The sequence below is a fragment of the Aquarana catesbeiana genome, linkage group LG01 (genome assembly GCF_042186555.1).
Source record: "Aquarana catesbeiana isolate 2022-GZ linkage group LG01, ASM4218655v1, whole genome shotgun sequence".
Classification (NCBI taxonomy): domain Eukaryota; kingdom Metazoa; phylum Chordata; class Amphibia; order Anura; family Ranidae; genus Aquarana; species Aquarana catesbeiana.
Window position 1 is genome coordinate 60,550,318 of NC_133324.1, and position 20,460 is coordinate 60,570,777.

Here is a 20,460-nt window from a genome sequence, read left to right on the forward strand (position 1 = left end):
CTTGCTCTTTGATTTTTAAGACACAAAAAAGGGAAATATTTGATTAAATGACCTGAGATTTTGGTGCAACCAAACTGATATGGTCATGATATTGTCTTTCAGGTGGACTTTGGACAGTGCTAACACTAGGGGGCGTGGGTAGCAAACCAACCCCCCAACAGGATCAGTCTTCACCCCTGGCTAACCAGAGTCTGCTACTTCTTCTGGTCCTCGCCAACCTAACTGATGCACCAGATTGTCCGAATCCTTTCCGACAGTCTATCACTTCCTTCAGGAATACACAAGGTATGTTTTTTTGCCGTTGTAATTGAAAGTGCTGGTCCAGCCAAAACCGTTTTGTTTTTGTTTTTTTGTTATTTTGTACCCGCTTCCACCCACCACTTAAACTCCAAAGGTAAGGATTCACAGAGGTCAGAGCTCTGCTTAATTTGGTTTAAGATCTTACTCTTTCTGTTCTAATTACTGTAAGGTCGATGGAAATCCCAGCAGAGAAAGTGTGACCCCTCTTAAAGGGCTTGACAGCTGTGTAAAGATCTCACCACTGGGGTTCCTAGATAAAATAAGGATAATTCAACACTTTATTGCACATCCAAAAGGGAAATTGTTTTAGGTGGATTAAGCTTTTTACAACGTTCTGGCAATATATTAAAGGAACGCTCCTTCGTGTCTTGCCTGTAGAATTCCGGTTGGCATTAAGTAAAAAAATTCTTTATACACAATAACATTGACTTAAGTAGTGTTTTTTGTTTCACAAAAGCTTTATTGGATTTAAGATAGTTTTTTTTTCAACAAGCAAAATGAGACGTAAAGTTAACATTCAGAATTAGATGTACAGCAGAGGCAAGGATATTGAATTCTGCTTGAATATTACAGTGGCAATTGTAGGCAAACCATTACAATCAGCAGAGCACCAAGGGCGTCATTGATGGCTTAGAAGAGGGAGATACTAACAATGTTTTAGGGTAGTGCGCCACGTCAGCAGGTAAGAATACCTTTGTGGGAGAGAGGGGCGCCAATTACACCAAAGGCAAAATTAGTAAAAAGGAGAGAAGAGTTGAACATAGGCGATGGGGAAAAGAGAAAAGTAGTAGGCCAAGGATGAAGGAAGAAATCAAAAGGGAGTATTTACCTGGGTTAAGGCGGAGGGAGAGGGAAGGGGAAGCAGAGAATAGTCCTGTGTGGACCACCTGCCAGGTGCAGCAAATGTGGGAAACCGTTGTCCTCATACCGAAAGTAGGGTTCAGTCAATTTTCAGTGTGCCAGTCTTCAAACTGTCAGTTTACTGTCTTTCAAACTTTAACAGGGACCGGACTGTGGTCAGTGGGAATAAACAGTGACCATATTTGTTATTGGGTGTGGGTGGGGGGGAACAGTGCCCCATCGTTGAGGTCAGTGGGAGGAACAGAGCCCCATCATTTGGGTCAGTGGGAGGAACAGTGCCCCATGGTTGGGGTCAGTGGGAGGAACAGTGCCCCATGGTTGGGGTCAGTGGGAGGAACAGTGCCCCGTGGTTGGGGACAGTGGGAGGAACAGTACCCCGTGGTTGGGGTCAGTGGAAGGAACAGTGCCCCATGGTAGGGGTCAGTGAGAGGAACAGTGCCCCGTGGTTGGGGTCAATGGGAGGAACAGTGCCCCGTGGTTGGGGTCAGTGGGAGGAACAGTACCCCGTGGTTGGGGTCAGTGGAAGGAACAGTGCCCCATGGTAGGGGTCAGTGGGAGGAACGGTGCCCCATGGTAGGGGTCAGTGGGAGGAACGGTGCCCCATGGTAGGGATCAGTGGGAGGAACGGTGCCCCATGGTAGGGGTCAGTGGGAGGAACGGTGCCCCATGGTAGGGGTCAGTGGGAGGAACGGTGCCCCATGGTAGGGGTCAGTGGGAGGAACGGTGCCCCATGGTAGGGGTCAGTGGGAGGAACGGTGCCCCATGGTAGGGGTCAGTGGGAGGAACGGTGCCCCATGGTAGGGGTCAGTGGGAGGAACGGTGCCCCATGGTAGGGGTCAGTGGGAGGAACGGTGCCCCATGGTAGGGGTCAGTGGGAGGAACGGTGCCCCATGGTAGGGGTCAGTGGGAGGAACGGTGCCCCATGGTAGGGGTCAGTGGGAGGAACGGTGCCCCATGGTAGGGGTCAGTGGGAGGAACGGTGCCCCATGGTAGGGGTCAGTGGGAGGAACAGTGCCCCATGGTAGGGGTCAGTGGGAGGAACAGTGCCCCATGGTAGGGGTCAGTGGGAGGAACAGTGCCCCATGGTAGGGGTCAGTGGGAGGAACAGTGCCCCATGGTAGGGGTCAGTGGGAGGAACAGTGCCCCATGGTAGGGGTCAGTGGGAGGAACAGTGCCCCATGGTAGGGGTCAGTGGGAGGAACAGTGCCCCATGGTAGGGGTCAGTGGGAGGAACAGTGCCCCATGGTAGGGGTCAGTGGGAGGAACAGTGCCCCATGGTAGGGGTCAGTGGGAGGAACAGTGCCCCATGGTAGGGGTCAGTGGGAGGAACAGTGCCCCATGGTAGGGGTCAGTGGGAGGAACAGTGCCCCATGGTAGGGGTCAGTGGGAGGAACAGTGCCCCATGGTAGGGGTCAGTGGGAGGAACAGTGCCCCATGGTAGGGGTCAGTGGGAGGAACAGTGCCCCATGGTAGGGGTCAGTGGGAGGAACAGTGCCCCATGGTAGGGGTCAGTGGGAGGAACAGTGCCCCATGGTAGGGGTCAGTGGGAGGAACAGTGCCCCATGGTAGGGGTCAGTGGGAGGAACAGTGCCCCATGGTAGGGGTCAGTGGGAGGAACAGTGCCCCATGGTAGGGGTCAGTGGGAGCTACTGTCCCCCATGGTAGGGGTCAGTGGGAGCTACTGTCCCCCATGGTAGGGGTCAGTGGGAGCTACTGTCCCCCATGGTAGGGGTCAGTGGGAGCTACTGTCCCCCATGGTAGGGGTCAGTGGGAGCTACTGTCCCCCATGGTAGGGGTCAGTGGGAGCTACTGTCCCCCATGGTAGGGGTCAGTGGGAGCTACTGTCCCCCATGGTAGGGGTCAGTGGGAGCTACTGTCCCCCATGGTAGGGATCAGTGGGAGCTACTGTCCCCCATGGTAGGGGTCAGTGGGAGCTACTGTCCCCCATGGTAGGGGTCAGTGGGAGCTACTGTCCCCCATGGTAGGGGTCAGTGGGAGCTACTGTCCCCCATGGTAGGGATCAGTGGGAGCTACTGTCCCCCATGGTAGGGGTCAGTGGGAGCTACTGTCCCCCATGGTAGGGGTCAGTGGGAGCTACTGTCCCCCATGGTAGGGGTCAGTGGGAGCTACTTTCCCCCATCGTTGGTGTCAGTAAGAGAAATAGTACCTCAAGAAAATTATAAGGGAAAGCAAAGTGCGGCAGTTTGGAGACCACTGTCATAGGCCATAGTCCCTATGAGCCACTATTGGACCTCGTGAAGTAGTCTTTTTGGAGTGTGAATTTGCCTCCTTAAGTGAAGCAGTGCCAAGTCGCAAAAGTGATGTGTTGTCTGAAATTAAGTAAACCTTTTTAATACATTTTTTTTTAAACGTGGACCAGTGCCTATTTACAGATGAGTTTGAGATGTCCATTTCACTACACCACTCAGAAATGTCCAATCTTTTATTACAGACAGCTCTGTTCCACCCAGCCCCAGCGCGCACTCATTCCAGATCAATTTCAACAGTCTGTACACAGCCCTCTGTGAGCAGCAAACGTCCGACCAGGCCACCCTCCTCCTGTACACCTTATTACATCAGAACAGCAACGTTCGCACTTACGTCCTGTCCCGCACAGACATCGAGAGCCTTGTAAGTATCCCTCATAATTTGTATATAAAATGAGAAAACTTTGAGAGAAATAAGCTGGCCGACCTCTTCTTCCGAAAATGCCTGTTGCCCAGCTGTCATTCTGGTCCACTAACTTTAGAACCTTCTCACTGACCTGAAAACACATAAACAGAGCATGCTCCCTGACCTCGCTTCTTGCATTTTTATTACATGTTAACTTATGGATAATGCTATTGATTTGTCAGCTTTTTAAAAGGATCCTGTCCACAAAGAAATATGTTAGAGAGACAGTAATCATCTGAAGTCTCACAGCTTCTAAATGTGCCCTGTGTGGAGTCATGCAGCTAACAGGCAAATGTCAAATTTCAGGTGAACTCTGGCTCCCCCAGACACCCCAGAATCTCAATATCAGATAAGTCATATAAAGGGGAAATGTAGATATTCTTAAAGCAGTAGTAAACCAAGATCCAAAAAGACAATATATTGCAGCTTACCAATCTTTAGATGTGCTGGCTGCATTGGTTTTCTTTACTTAGGCTTTTCCCCCCATCTGTTTTTACCTTGTGATCTGGCTGGTAACACACCTCCTCCTGTATTAGCGAGCCCCCCTCTGGATGGAGGAGCACAGGGGGCACCTTTAGACAGCAGCCATGCCAGTTTGGGGGAAGGGAAGTGTTGGATGTACTAGCAGATTTAAATACACTAACAAATTGAAGCCAAACTCCAGCTCTAGCTTTATATACTATTACAACAAACAGTTGTTTTTCCTTTTAATACAACTGCAAGACACCTTTTTCTTTTGAAAAACAGACCTACTGGCTGGATCACTAGATGATAAAATAAAAGAAAGCAAGCCTAAAAAATAAAACTAATGCAGCCAATCACATCTAAGAATTGGTAAGCTGCAATATAATAACCACTTGTTCGACCGTGCTATAGCAAAAAGACGGCTTTAGCGCAGTCATCCAGTTCTGGGAGCGCGTCTATCCTCCCAGAACCCCTCCCCCCTGCGCATCAAACGCGCTCTGTGATCACTGTGTCCTGTGATCAAGTTACCCTCCTTGGCGGTTTTCCCGAGTGTGGCTCGGGGTTAAATTTCAGTACCATTAGCGATAACCCTGAGCCACACTCTGGATTGCATTACAGGATCCTGGTGCAGGTTACTTACCTTGTCCCCAGGATTCTGTCCTCCGCCCGATGCCTCTGTGTGCCGGGCTCCGTTCCCTGCCAGCGTTGCGACGCATGGGGGTGGAGCCCAGCGGCAAATACAAAAAGTACAATATTCATAACACATACAGTACACTGTAATTTCACAGATTACATAACTGTATGAAATTATTTCACATCCCTTTTGTCCCTAGTGCTCAGTGCAGTGTCCTGCATGCAGTTTTATATTATAAATACTGTTCTTTCTGCCTGGAAACTTGAGATTGTCCATAGCAACCAAAAAGTGTCCCTTTACGTCAAGTGGTTTTAGACCAGCTAGAAAACAGCGATAGTAAATTAGAACACTTGCAGAATTGAGTGATAGTGAATCGTGGGAAAATTCATTTTATTATTGTTATTTTTATAATTAATTATAGTTATTTATTATATTAAAATGTATGATTTTGTGTTTCAAACGTTATCATACCCGGGATATCTACTAGACTCTTGTTTGGACAGATTTAAGTGTGTTATTGCCAAGAATTACAGGCCTACAATATAAAACGCCAAATTTCTATGCAAAACAATTGAGATGCAAAAATCTGACATAATCATACCACCAGGGTGGTTAGAGGGCCAATCACAATGGCCCTTTACCATGTGATCAGCTGTGTCCAATCAGAGCCGATCCCATGTAAACAAATGCTGGTTATTCGCATTTCCTTTCCTAAGACCCCTTTCACACTGGGGTGCTTTGCAGGCGCTACAGCGCTAAAAATAGCGCCTGCAAAGCGCCCTGAAAGAGCCGCTGCTGTGTCTCCAGTGTGAAAGCCCCGAGGGCTTTCACACTGGAGCGGTGCGCTGGCAGGACGGTAAAAGTCCCGCTAGCAGCATCTCCTTCACCGCTCCTGCCCATTGAAATGAATGGGGCAGCGCGGCTATACCACCGGCAAATCGCTTTTGCGGTGGTTTTCACCCTTTCTTGGCCGCTAGCGGGGAGCAAAACCCCCCCGCTAGCGGCCTGAATACCAAAGGACAGTAAAGCGGCGCTAAAAATAGCACCCTTTTACCGCCGGCGCCCGCACCGCCCCAGTGTGAAAGGGGCCTAAGCGCTGTCACTGTGTGGGAGAAAGGAAAGCTGATAACTGGCAATCCTGTGACAGCACACATTTACACTATAATTAGAGCACTGATCATCAGTGTGACCCCATCAGTGCAGCTTATTAGTGCTCATCGTTGCCGCCTATCCTAGCCTCCTCATCAGTGCCCATTAGTGCAGCCTCATCAGCGCACATCAGCAAAGAAAATATACCTATTTGCAAAATTTTATACCAAACAAAGAAAAAAGTGTGTTTTTCATGATTTCAGTCTTTTTTCATTTGTTTAGCAAAAAATAAAAAACCCAGTGGTGATTAAAGAGGAAGTAAACTTCCATAGATTGTTTGTACCTGTAGGTAAGCCTATAATAAGACTTGGCTATAGGTACTGTAAATATCTCCTAAACATGCACGGTTTAGGAGATATTTACTGTATATGCCGCCAATGACGTCATCGGTGCGTGCGCTCTGAAGGAACGGCTACCTGTGACATTTCTTCAGTGCCCTGTGCTGTGAGCGGTGGCTCCCGGGAATGATGTCACACGGCTCTGGCCAGTCACACAGCCCGGAAGGAAGATGGGCAAAGATGAATGCAGCCTCCAGGGATGACAATGAGGGCTTCGTTTTGCAGGTAGGTTTCACATAATGTGCTAGTGTGCGATGCATACTAGCACATTATGCCTTTACTTTGCAGCTCAGGAAAAATAAAAAATAAAGATGCAGCGTTTGCTTCCTCTTTAAATATCACCAAAAGAAAGCTCTATTTGTGTGAAAAAAATGATAACCATTTTACAGTGCTGCATGACCACAGAATTGTCATTCAATGTGCAAAAAAAGCGCTGAAAGTCGAAAACTGACCTGGGCAGTATAGGAGTTGGAAGTACCCAGGAGGCAAGTGGTTAAATTGAATTTGGGTTGAATACTGCTTTAAATAATCATGTTCATTTATAATAACACCGATATCTGGATTCCCATATAATCCCATTGTCACAGGTTCACTTTAAAGTAGACTGTTTCTGTCGTTAGAAAAGAGTCGCTCAATGTTAATGAAAATAAACCAAAAGAATACAAAGATTACCTTTTTGTCACAAAATATTTTGGTTCCCAGTCAGTAAAAGCTCTGAGATGGAGGCCATACTGCTCAACTTTGATGGAAAATCAGAATCAGAGAGTAAACTAAAGCCAAACTCCACCTATAGAATAGCTCCCCTCAATCCTGAAGACCCCCTGCTCATTTCTTTTAAGACAAAAATTAATACATACATGCCCTCAACCCAGACGTTTTCTTGGCGTTGCATGGATGACACAGGTCCTTTCTCCTCTGTGACAACAGTGGGTATTCCTGTGACTTTTGGGAGCTGTGCTGTCCTGGGGTAGTGTGAGTCCACTTTGGTGTTTTTGATGTGCCCCAATGATGACCTTGGTTCCCAGAAAGCAGATTGGATGCTGCTCGGAATGATTCAACACAAGTTTCAGGATCATATGATCAGTTGAATAATTGTATTGATAAGTTTGTGTCCACTTTTTCAATGGAAGGTGCTCATTAATGACTTCCTGCAGTCATGCATAGAATGGAAGGGATCAACAATGGGGCAAGAGGGTCTAAAGATGACAAGTGGCAACATATTAGGAGTTTAAGAAATGTAATGCTTATCTGTTGTTTTTTGAAGGTATTGCCCATTCTGGAGATCTTGTACCATGTTGAGGATCGGAATTCCCACCACGTTTATATGGCTCTGATCATTCTTCTCATCCTGACAGAAGATGATGGCTTCAATCGCTCTATTCATGAAGTGGTAAGACTTTTACTGTGCACAAGAAAGTAACAGATGACTTAAAGTTTCAGGAATTACCTTAGTGACCAAGCATTAAGTGAGCTTTGCATGAAAAATTTGACATTCACAAAGTATAATTTGGTTTGTGCACACATTGTGTAAAAACATGGCCAAGTTCTGGTGTAGATGGCCTGGCCATCTATGCTTTTGTAAGTCACCATGTCTATCTCTATGCTCACATTCTGCAATTTCCTGGCTCTGCTGGTCATGTATGTGTGGTTTCTGTCGCTTTTTTATCTAAAGCTGGATATAAAGGGGTAGTTTTTGGCTGAACAAAAAAAAAAAAAAACTAGCAGATTCCTCCATCCACACAAATGAGGTGGAGTAGAAGTAGAAATCTGCTGGGACATTGTATTCTGACAGCTGGACCTGGTGCTGTCAGAATACACAGATCATACGCAATTCTGATTGACAGCGGGTGTACAAGCTGGGGGCGGGGCCATGGTGAACACCTCCCCCTTTCATATTCCCTTTCCCATCTGTAGCCCTAACCAACAACCCCCCTCCCCCCTGTTTTTTTTGTGTGTCTGTTTGCTTGTTTGGTCCCGTTTCTTTTTTTTTTGTTTGCTTTTTTCCTAACCTGAAAATGCAGAGGTGACTGGGCGCCATGGTGTAAGAGACGCCAGTCTTCCACTTTTCAGTCTATTATAGTGTTTAAGATGTGGGCTTCTAGCTCCATGTCACTGTTTTTCGGGGGGTTTGCATTTCTCTCCTACCTGGCCCAATGTTTGATATGTTCTTTCTGATTTGTAAACCTGCTGTACACTTAGGTCTGCTATCATTGCAGAAAGTGACCTCTGTACTATTTTCTCTTATTTGATAAGTAAAGAATTGGCAAAAAAAGAAAAAAATACACTGATCAGCAGTCTGCAGGTATTGATCGACATAGGTTTTCCAATTTGTTCGCTCAACAGAAATCAAATTAAACACTTGACTTCTTCCCAACAGGGGTGGCCATACACTGATCGAAATTTCGATCAGTCTGTGGTCAGCTTAACTTCGCAGATGCACCAAGGGAAGGATGTGGCAAGCTCACTCTTGTGAAGCATAGGCCGCTTAGATCACTTGGTCTCAGGTTGTCTGTAGTCTTTACTGATGCTTCCAAGGCAAATTCAGGAGAGCCTGAAACTTAAAAGCACGGGTGTCCAACTCAACTTCATCATGGGTCACATCAGCATTATGTTTGCCCTCAAAGGACCAGTTCAATCTGTAATATTATATAAATGTATCTACTCTTTATCATATTAAATAATTGGCTCTGTATTTGATTACTGGTTTTAGTAATAACTTAAAGAGGTTGTAAACCTCCCTGTGTAATTTGTACCTATAGGTAAGCCTAGAGTAAGTTTTACCTATAGGTACTGTAAATATCTTCTAAATGTGCGCTGTTTAGGAGATATTTACTGTATACTGTGCTGATGATGTCATTGGCGAATGTGCTCTGAAGGAACGGCCGCCTGTGCCGTTTATTCAGGAGCGTGTGGCATGATGTCACGTGGTTCCGGCCAGTCACGCAGCTGGAGTCTACGGCCCCGGAAGGAAGACGGGTGAGGATGGATGCGTCCTGCAGCGGGGATGTTTGCAGGTAAGTGTCATATACTGCATACTAGCCCATTATGCCTTTCCTCTATAGGGAAGAAAAAAAAAACATACAGAGTTTACTTTTGTCTTTAAGACTTAGGCTGTGAAGGGCAGACCGGCACAGAACCCACTTACACTCCTGTAGCAGATGATGCAAGATGATGCAAGTCTGAAATGGAGGGTCGCACACCACTATTATCATCCACAAGAAACTTTATTGGAGACTGCTCAGACAGAACATAGTTCTGCCATGGTGTTCTGTCTGAGGAGTCTCCAATAAAGTTTCTTGTGGATGATATCAGCGGTGTGCGGGGGGTTCGGGCTGGTCAGCCTGACCCTCATCTAATCTTACCCAAGATTGTTCCCAGCTGACAGATGCATTTAAAAGTTCATCCTACCCAAATCTTGACACTAAGGCCGCGTACACACGGGCGGACTTTCCGACCGGACTTGTCCGACAGACTTTCCAGCGGACTTTCGACTGACTTTCGATGGACTTACGACTGACCTTTTTAACAAACGGACTTGCCTACACACGATCACACCAAAGTCCGACGGATTCGTACATGATGACGTACACCGGACTAAAATAAGGAATTTGATAGCCAGTAGCCAATAGCTGCCCTATCGTCGTTTTTTGTCCGTCGGACTAGCATACAGACGAGCGGATTTCCGGGTCCGGCGAAGTTACGACATAAAGATTTGAAGCATGTTCCAAATCTAAAGTCCGTCAGATTTGCGGCTGGAAAAGTCCGCTGAAGGTCCGGTGAAGCCCACACATGATCTGATTGTTCGCCGGATTTGGTCCGTCGGCGTCCATCAGACTTAGCCGCCTGACAATTCGTGTTCCGTTCTGTACTATGGAACCGTTCTAATAGGAACGACTCAAGTCGCTCCGACTTAGAAAAAGGTTCCAGTACTACTTTGGGACGACGTCAGGGTGACTTGCATTGACTTCTATACAGAAGTCATTTTACAAGCCACCGCTGAAGTCGCGTGCAGGTCACCTAAGGCAGTTGCGCTGCAAGTCGTGCTGCCCCTGTCTGAACTAGCTCTTATGCCGCGTACACACGGTCGGACTTTTCGTCTACAAAAGTCCGACAGCCTGTCCGACAGACTTCCGGCGGACTTTCGGCGGACTTGCAGCAGACTTTCTAACGAACGGACTTGCCTACACACGACCACACAAAAGTCCGACGGATTCGTACGTGATGACGTACACCGGACTAAAATAAGGAAGTTCATAGCCAGTAGCCAATAGCTGCCCTAGCATGGGTTTTTGTCCGTCGGACTAGCACACAGACGAGCGGATTTCGGGGTCCGTCGTAGTTACGACGTAAAGATTTGAAGCATGTTTCAAATCTAAAGTCCGTCGGATTTGAGGCTGAAAAAGTCTGCTGAAAGTCCGGAGAAGCCCACACACGATCGGATTACCAGCCAGCTTTAGTCCGTCGGCGTCCGTTGGACTTTTGTAGACGAAAAGTCCGACCGTGTGTACGCGGCATTAGGCTGGGTTGACACTATTGCTTGTTTCCCTGCATCCATTTCGCAATAGCAGGAGATTTTGACTGGCTCTCTATGGAGCCGATTCACATATCTCCGCTGCGGCTCCAGTGCGAATTTGCACAGGAGCCCTGTGCGTCTTTTGGTCCGTTTCAGGTCCGAATTCAGCCAAAAATTCCGGCTGAAATCGGACCCGAAACGGTGATCGAGGACGCACCGGACCCCTGCTGTGAGCCGCATGCGAAGATAGTGTGAACACAGCCTTAAAGCATAACTAAAGGCAAAACTTAGAACCTCTGTCAGTTTTTATTGCAGTCTGTGCCCCCGTTAAAGAGATTATTCTTCTCTATTTGTCCTGTTTACCATTATCATTGAAAGTGAAAGTAAAGAAAATCCCAAATTTTGGTTTGTCCCCAGAAGAGTAATAGAAGGCAAATCTTCCAATGGGGACACTAGTTCTGGTGACCTGGGGGTCCCCAAGGTATTGCTTTAATTTGCAGGCATTTCCTCTCACTTCCTGTTTGGCTATGGGACAGGAAGTGAAGGGAAATCTCCCCATTGGGACAGAGAGGGTTAAAAATAAACCTTACAGGGGTTATATCCCTCCCTACTCTATCCAAAATAAAAAAAAACGTTCTACTTTAAATATGAACTCCGGACAGATATAAACAACACAAATTAATGCAATTTAATTAATGTTAAATAATTCATCATTAAATGCAAGCAGAGTGAGTACCTGATTTTTACTCTGTATAAGCCATATGCAATCCCTGTATAGCAGAGCTCACACTAGGAGAGGGTGGGCAGCACAAGGAGCCAGACAGTTGTGCTGCAGTGCTCAGCAAGGGCCATATTGATAGAATTAGAGTGACAGAAAACCGAGCTTGCTGCGGTGAAGTTGTTACTCCATGCAGAGAGTTCAATACTGGTTCTCCTAAAGATCTGGGAAGTCTCTGAGTCCATCCACGCTTTATGTTGTGTTGAGCCCTGATGAAGGGGGAGGAGTGAAACACATTGGCGGTTTTAATTACTTTTTTTTTTTTATTACCAACATTTAAAATGAACGTGGACTGTTGCATCTGGTTTTGGAGTTGCACTCTATTCTGTATGTCTGTGATTAGATTGGAGGAGGGACAAAACCTATGTTACAAAACCGCAGCAGAGAAAATCAAGTCTTCTGCCTTTGCCAGACAGGGCTGTGCTGTGTGCTAGAGCGGGGTAAATTTTAGGACTGCATGGACAGAAATCCAAATTCTTTGGCAGATGAAAACGGTTCCTGTATGCGTATTTCATCTGTACATCTAACTGTTTGCCTGGAGTTCAGCTTTAAGCTTGGGGTGGTTGTTGTTTGGATAAATAACTCTTCTTTTACCTTGGGAACCCCTTGAGTGAGTTGTGTGTGTCTCTGTTCTCAGCTTCATCTCATTCCTGCAGGCATCATTATTGTCTCACTCTCACAACTGGATTCTTTTCTTGTCATCCTAATTATGTCATTGGAGAGCTCGGTAGTCCTACAGGGAGATCTCACCAGTGAGTCCAAATTACTCAACCTGAAATACGAATGGGTAGCATCATTCTTGTATCAGACAAGGGCCGCACACACTGCCGATCGTGTAAGAAGGTACTCGTGTTCTATACACTCAAGCAGCTCTTATTGAAGCGCTGCCCTTAGGACCAACATAATAAATTGGCTAAGTCCATTGATCCCAGCTCATTTTCCTTTTTCCTGCCTGGTAATTTCTGCCATTTAATCCCAAAATGCCAGCCTTGTCTTGATGTTTTTGCCATGCTCTATTTTTCCAGTGTGTGTGGCTCGCAACGCATCAGCACTCTGCTTGGGAAATAAATCTAAGTTTTCACCAGAAGATAATTATTTCAGTTCTGCTGAACTGGGACATTTTGCTAGCAGGTCGGAAAGAAGTAAAGGTTTCCTGAGGCACCAGACTGTAATGGATTAAAACATTTATTAAGGTGGACCAAGTCAGAGGTTAACTTAAAGCGCACCCCAGGTTGAGCACCCCCCTTCCTCCTCTTTAGTTTTCTGTTCTTCCCTTTTTGGAGCCAACCTGACATATTTTATCTTTTTACCATTTTTTTTTTTATCGTGTTTTTTTATTAGTTTAACCAAATGGAGAAATACAATTTAGTATACATTTTTGCATTGTTGAGGCTATCAAGAACAGTAAAAATATACAGCAGTATCAAAATCGAGAGATACCGGTATGGTCCCATATGTTAATCAGTTAGTACTCGCTACCGTGGAGTTACCAAGGAACAGTCCACAGGTTCAGTAGTTGACTAGAAGCAAGGAACTAATCCAGAGGTACAAACCCAGAGTGATCCCATCAAAAATATTAACAATGTAAATTCAAAGGTATAACAGCTTCCATACTGTGATAAATCTCCGATAGGACCAGAAGTCGGGATGTAGGACCCGGCATTATCATCAAAAACAACAAAAAAGTCTCAAAAAAGCAGAAGAAGAAGAGAAGGGGAAGAACGGGAACAAGAAATGGCATCGGATTCCTGGATCTCTAGATGGACATCTCACTCCTCTAATTATCCGGTGCCTGTAAATAAGAGGGCCAGGGGTTCCATATTTTATCAAATAGTGTTGTTTGTCCCTTAAGACCTAGATTATGCTTTACAATTTTTTTTTTTTTAGCATTCATACCTTTTTCCCAGTTGGCTTTTCACTGGCCATATGGAGACCTCCTCCTTCCTTTTCATACTGATGTGCAAGCACCGTATTGTGAAGCAGCCCAGGCTGTGATGATGCCCCCCTGGGGGTCTGTCCATGACGTTCTGATCTCCAATGTAGGATGCTGAATGTCATTCAACCCAGAAGAGCACAAGCAGCAGTTTGTGGAGCCAAGAGTCTGCAGCGGACATCACTGGAGGCACAAGGTTACTTAAAATGGGATTCCAGCTTTCAACAACCCCACCCGCCTTCCCTCCTGAAGCCCTCCCTGTATTCATTTACTTACTAAAACTCTTTACATGCCTTTTTTCCAGCCTGCAGGCCATTCTGGTGATATCAAGGACCCTTATCTTCATTGTTAGCAGCAGTGGGTAGTACTTTCTGCTGGACCAAGTGGTGGTGCTGGTATAAAGATGTATAAGCCCTTCTCTGTCCTGGAGAACTGTGAGACTAAACTTCATGATGACATCCCCCATGAGGGGTTGGGGTCCATAGTAGCCTGGGCTCACAAGAAGTAGGTTCCACCTGGGATTTACCAGCCATACAGGGCAGGGGAGAAAGTTGGGGGGGGAGGGACATTAATGGAGCTTGGAGAGGATAAAAAAGTGCTTTGCAACATTTTTTATGTACAGATTGCTTAGCTCTAGCATGTTGGACCTCTACAGAGAGGTTGTTGCTTCCACACACAGAGCAAAGCTCCTTTTTGCAGCTGAATGTGTATGGAGAAATTTAAATATGATGGTTTTGCCAGCAGAGATTTGTAAATCTGCACAGGAATACAAATCCTTTGCTTGTCACATATGGTGTGGAAGGCTTGCCTAAGGCTAACTACTAACATTAAACGGTAGCCATAGCGGAGTTTCACTTTAAGCTGTGGCATTAAACGTAAAAATACATTTAGCTGGATGACATAGTTCTCATACACTTTACATGCGCTCTCCTCCTCCCTCTCTTCTCTGCTCTGTGTTGGGCTTTGTGTCCTGCGGTTTTGATATCTTGACTCCAGAGGCGAGGGCAGCGTTCCAGCTCCATCTCCAGCGTTGGCCAACATTTTCTGCTGGATCTTATTCACTCATGTTTCAGAACAATAAATAAATATGATCCTTTTAAAGTCATTCAGCCTTTATGTTCTGGACTTAACGTGAGATCTTTTACTATGGAGTGAAAAGCGGTAAACGGGAATTACTGGTTTCATTTAGATCAATCTACCATGTGTTTTCCATAATATTGATCTGCGTCTGTTTGACACAGTATGTTGGATGGGAGAATCAGGTCATGTTTATTGCCTTATGCTAACTCATGAAATTTATTGTTCACAAAGTGTAAAAGGCTCTTCTGTTTGCATGTGTACCATTGTTTAAAATACATTTTCAAGCATACTCTCCCCTTCCTTCCCCAGCTAACCTCTCTGACTCATTTCTCTTTTTGTTCATTGAAGGATTCAGCCATAGCTTCACGACGGATGGGTTTGATATCACCACCTGCTGGAGCAGGCTGTTGAGTGCAGTCAAAAACAAAAAACACGTCCAGAGGGCAGCCCCCTGCTGGTGGCCAATCCCCCATTTGCAACACACAGCTCAATTTTTCACCTAGCGCTTAGAAGTTAGGACCTAGATAGTTTGACTTCTGCCGGGACGTGGTTTCTTGTTTTTTATTTGGTTTATTTGTTATGAGCCCACCCTTATTAAATCTGGCACTGCTTTGGGACATATCCTAATGAACAGAAAATTAGATTTTTTTACTCCACATAAAATCCTTTTCTCTGAATTCATTGAAGGGCACAGAACCAGACCTGTTTGTTTGCTTGCCTCAGTAGTGGTGTTCCTATTACTGCTGGCTACTGACTGATCTATATGTTGCAGATGGGGGTTTGTCCACCCTATAGGGTGTTTTTGGCTGTACCTAGCATCTAGCTCCTTCAGGTGTTGACATAAAGCCAATCTGTCATGAACATATGGCTGTGTCCTTCAATGAACAATGAATGATTTTACTGTGAGTACAAAAATCAAATTTTCTACTCGTGTTAATTTCATGGTCACGTGATGCATCGGGTCCCATTTTATCTATACAAAGTATATGCTGCTGCTCTGGGTGGGTCTTCTAAACCATTCCCTTCAACTTTGGACAGGCGGTGCCAGCTCCACTTTTCCAGCCGAATGCAGAAGTAACAAATAGGATCCAATGTGCTACACTTCCGGTAAATCATCCGCTTTATCAGTATAGAAAAGACTCAAAAACTGCAAAAAAAGAAACCATAGGTGCAGTGAAAAGGGTCAACGTGTTTCGTGCTCTCTAGCGCTTACTCATGATTATAAGCACTAGATATCGTGAAACGTGTTAGCACTTTTCTCTGCTCCCGCGGAGTCTTTTTTGCTGTTTGTGTGTCCTTTTTATACTGATAATAAAGCGGATGATTTATTAGAAGTGCAGCTTGCTGGATCCTATTTGTTACCCGTGCCCATGTCTTCTATCTTCTGTATTGCACAAGAGGAGGGTCCTTCATCAGGTGACCTCGTCACTGCCTTCCCAATTTCTTCTGGATATCTTTTTTTTTTTTTTTTTTTTTATAGCTCAGCTGACAGTCACTTTTATTTCTAGAGATGTTTTATTGAAATAATTATTTTAGGCCTGCATGGGCCTCTAAATGTATATTTCACACAAATAGACAATATGATAGTACGTACACACTGGGCAATTTTAGCCCCTGTGCATGAGATTCTGGCATTTTCTTTTGGACGGAAGGCACAGTCGCATCACCCAGCCTTTCTGCCAGCAGCCTGGCAGAACCCAGAACCCTGGATAGACCCCAGATCTATCCATAAAGAAGAACTGTCACAACCCATTCGATCACAAGGAATGTTGTTCATCCCTTGGGATAGCAATAACGTTGTTAAAAAATGTTAACCCAAAAAAATAGATCCTGCTCCTTTAAAGCATGTTGTATGACACAGTGCTTGTTCTGTCATTTGGACCCCTGTACCACCTAAAAAACCTGGCTGTTCCTGGCAGTTTCTCCCCACCCCTATGTAAACTGACCACAATAATCATGGCTGCTGAGCCCTGACACCATGGTCAGTTTGCATGCCTCTGTCATCCGCAGCCCTGCTTTCTCACCTCTCTGCTCTTGTGTCCTCCTCCCCCCTCCTCTCCGTGCATGTCATCTCAAGTGTTAGGGTCTGCCCCTGCCCCCCATGCTGCTGCTGTAATAACTTGATTTACTGTATATAATCTACTCTCTCTTATAAGAATATGTTCCCCTGTTTGTGTGCTGCATCTGTGAGCGCTGATCAGCCGTCATGTGACACGCTGCATCTCTTCAGCTCTCTCCTCCTCTCCTCCTCCCCTCCAGACTGACGTCAACGGGGGAATCTCGGCCCCTCCCACTGCATCTGTGAGATGGGGAGAGGAGAGATGTGACGCGTCACGTGACCGCTGATCAGCGTTCACAGATAAGGTGTATATATATAGGCTTTTCTTTATACAGCACACACACAGGGGCACATTTCATTAGAAGACAGAGATGATTATATAAAGTAAATTGTGTGGGTTAACAAACCCTTTAAGGTACAGTGTTAAATAAAATAAATACATTTTAACATTTTTTTTTTTTTTAATTGCAACCGTTCCTCCATACTCACGCACAAAGGGGAACACGCTCATTGATCCCAAATGCGTATGTAAACAGTGATAGCATCACATTTGAGGTGTCGCTGTGAACTCAGAGTGAGAGCAATAATTCTATCACCAGACCTCCTGTGTAACGCTAAACTGGTCACCTGTAAAGGCTCTTAAATCATTGACTATGGAGATTTCTAGGTATGTACCGTAGTTTGTTGGTGTGACTGCTGTGCAAACTTTGTGTGACATAAAAAATTGCAACTCCCACCGTTTTATTCTCTACGGCCTCGGCTTAAAAATATATAATGTTTGGAGGTTCTAGGTTTCTAGCATAAAAAAAAGGGTTTTTTTTACATGTAGTAGAGGAATGTCAGAATTGGCCCGGACTGGAAGTAGTTAACACATCATTCAGCTCTAGTTTGGAGATGTTAATCATAAATCTTAATATCAGTGCTGTCCAGATAACTTCCAGGTATGGTCTATTTTTACATAGTTTCATTGGTCCAGCTTGGTCCCGTCTCTCTGCCGAGCCCAATTAATGGCACCTGTGCTGAGCCGCTTACCTCCTGTATTCAAAATGCATCAGAACAGCCGCTCAGCATGGGACCCGGAAGCCAGTGGGGATGACTGGAGAAGTGGTGTTTACTTCAGTGATTTCCAGCTTCTAGGGGCATCAACCAGGTATAATGTATACATAGGTGTATACAGTACATGGGTCCACTATCCATACCTGAAATTCTTCCTTAAACAAGCTGCTAGCAGGCTTCAGTGAGCTTTAGGAATACCTGAAGCTTGTTGAAAGCCTGCTGGCTTCTTGTTTATGCCTCATACAAATAGTCGCCTGGGGCCATTTAACAGGATGTTTGGCCTTAATTTCCTGCTCCGGAACCACAGGTTCCACTGTTGTGTTGTAAATTATATATTGATTATATCATGTAATTCTTGATAGAGATGATAATGTCTTTTTACCTGCAGATACTAAAGAACATCACCTGGTACTCTGAACGTGTACTTACTGAGATCTCTCTGGGCAGTCTACTCATCTTAGTAGTGATCCGAACCATTCAGTACAACATGACCCGCACCAGGGTGAGTATGTTAAAGAAGAAATCCAGGAATAATCTATTTTTAAAATTTAGATTGATTGAGCCTGCTGCAGGCTGTGGAATGTGGGAAAACCTTTTTTTTTTTTTTTTTTTAAACCCCATTATCACAACTATAGAATTATAAAAAATACTTAACAAAATGCTTACAGTAAATCTGTGCTTTGCCTAAATGGGCTAAAGCAACAGGTTCACTTTAATGCAGTACAAACAAATGGCCACTGCGCTCACCTATCACTGACCTTTGCAGCAAGGAGCACATGGAAGGGACACGCATGTAAAACAAAACCAGAGAAATTCCCTGCTCAACTCTCTGACCAGCCTGAAAACAACCAAATTTTCCTATCTAATAGCATGTGTTAAAAACAGGGGTTTAGTCTGCACACATTTGCAAATGCATGCATAAGCTACAGAGCCCCGTCAAGGCACCCCGGTATTTTCTGTAGTCCTATCTTGAAATTTTGAGAGCCTGCACAAATGGAAGCACATTCATTATAATGGATAGGCAGAGGGCAGGTGAGCCTGGAAGGAGCCCACCCCTCCTTAAAGGCACAGTGGTGCACTGGGCACCCAGCACACTTTAATGCAGACCTCAACATTTAGTCATGCATAACCTTACTTTCTGTTCCCTGGTATCACATGCTCCTTCGTACCTGCAAGTACCTGGTATTTCCTTTGGCTCGCGGCAGTAAATGGAGCGACACGTGTAAGGAGGAAAAGTAAATGTAGGCTGCAGAGGCGAGCAGTAGAGCAAAGCTCTTGCTTTGTCCTATATAGTAGATGTGAATCAAATCACTAAAATCTTTATCATGTTAATGTAATTTCAAGGACTGATTGACATGGCTGTGGTGCAACAAATATCAACGCCAGTGCCGGGACAAGTTCAACCAGTGCCCAGGGTAAAGATGTAAAACTATTTCCCCTTATCGAAAGGAGATTTGCACAAGCTCCGCCCACCATTGGGTGGAGAAGGGGATAGGAACAGTAGTGGCGAGCGCCATGATCGTTGTAATGTTTGTGGCATGCAATAAAATATTCCCCGGCTGCCCTTCCACCCACTCTCTCTACCTACCCAGTCCTCAGTGCAGGAACAGTGGCTGCCAGGAGGCTGGACTGTCATGCACTAAAGAATTGCTGTTACTCCTAAACACAGAAGCCGGCACAGGAAGCTGGCTTCTGTGTTTACCAAAAATGACAGCACACAGGACTAGTGCTGGAGGTGGCGGGCGCCGTAGATGTTTTTCTGTTCGCATGTTAACATGCCGTTACATGTGGTTAGGGACAGATGAGCCGCCTGGATGCAAACTCTCTGCATCCAGGCCAGTTCATCTGTCCCTACTTGCATGGCTGATAACCCACACCTTAGATCCAGTGCTACGCTGATACTTGCCTTACTTGTATATCTTTTTAAAACTGCATCTTTTGTTAAAATAATACCTGCTGATCCTACTATAGAAACCCTTGTTCATAAACTTCCTGTTAAATGGTGACAACTGTCTCCCAAAAATGTCACATGGGCTTCGGTGGAGACTACAGACAGTTGTGCAGACACGCGTTGCTCAGGTATGGTTCACTATTGTCACTCTCAGCATTCCAGTGCGGAGCATTGATGTCCAGATGCTGATGGAGCGAATCCACAGGAAGACAAGAAGTGGCTGAAAGAAGCCAGTGGAGATTAGCAGTGCTGAAATGCAAATGGAAAAACAATATTTTAATGTAAATAGATTGCAGCTTGATACATAAGTGCATTAGCAAATAAAATGTTATCCAGTTAGGGTGTGGAGCTACTTAAAGGCAATCTGGTAGTAAGGTATACAGATACAATGCTTAATCACATAGGAATTAGGGGGTTTTTCTGTCTTTTTTTTGAGTGTCACTTTAAAGGGATATTTTATGTTCAGTTTTTGCATACTTTGGATGGTCTGTCAGCATTTTCCTCAAACGATTTGAGGCAGCCATTACAATTTTTCTACACTATTTTTTATTTTATTTTTTACTTTTTTTTTTAAATGTATTTTTAATGTTGAGATTTGTAAATCCATTCACTAAAATAACTCTGCTTAAGGCCGCCCATACATTATTCATTGTTTTAAAAGAGTAAATAG

At 45.1% G+C, this 20,460-nt stretch overlaps 1 protein-coding gene across 3 annotated transcripts in view; it reads left to right on the forward strand.

Annotated features, from left to right (window-relative positions):
* Positions 1-20,460, forward strand: part of DYM (dymeclin) — a 566,463-nt gene that overhangs the window by 245,221 nt on the left and 300,782 nt on the right. For all 3 annotated transcript variants that reach the window (XM_073619238.1, XM_073619231.1, XM_073619222.1), the window contains exons 9-12: positions 103-285; positions 3,614-3,792; positions 7,685-7,810; positions 18,228-18,341. In XM_073619238.1, the coding sequence (XP_073475339.1) occupies positions 103-285; positions 3,614-3,792; positions 7,685-7,810; positions 18,228-18,341 (602 nt within the window). The remainder of the gene's footprint in view (positions 1-102; positions 286-3,613; positions 3,793-7,684; positions 7,811-18,227; positions 18,342-20,460) is intronic.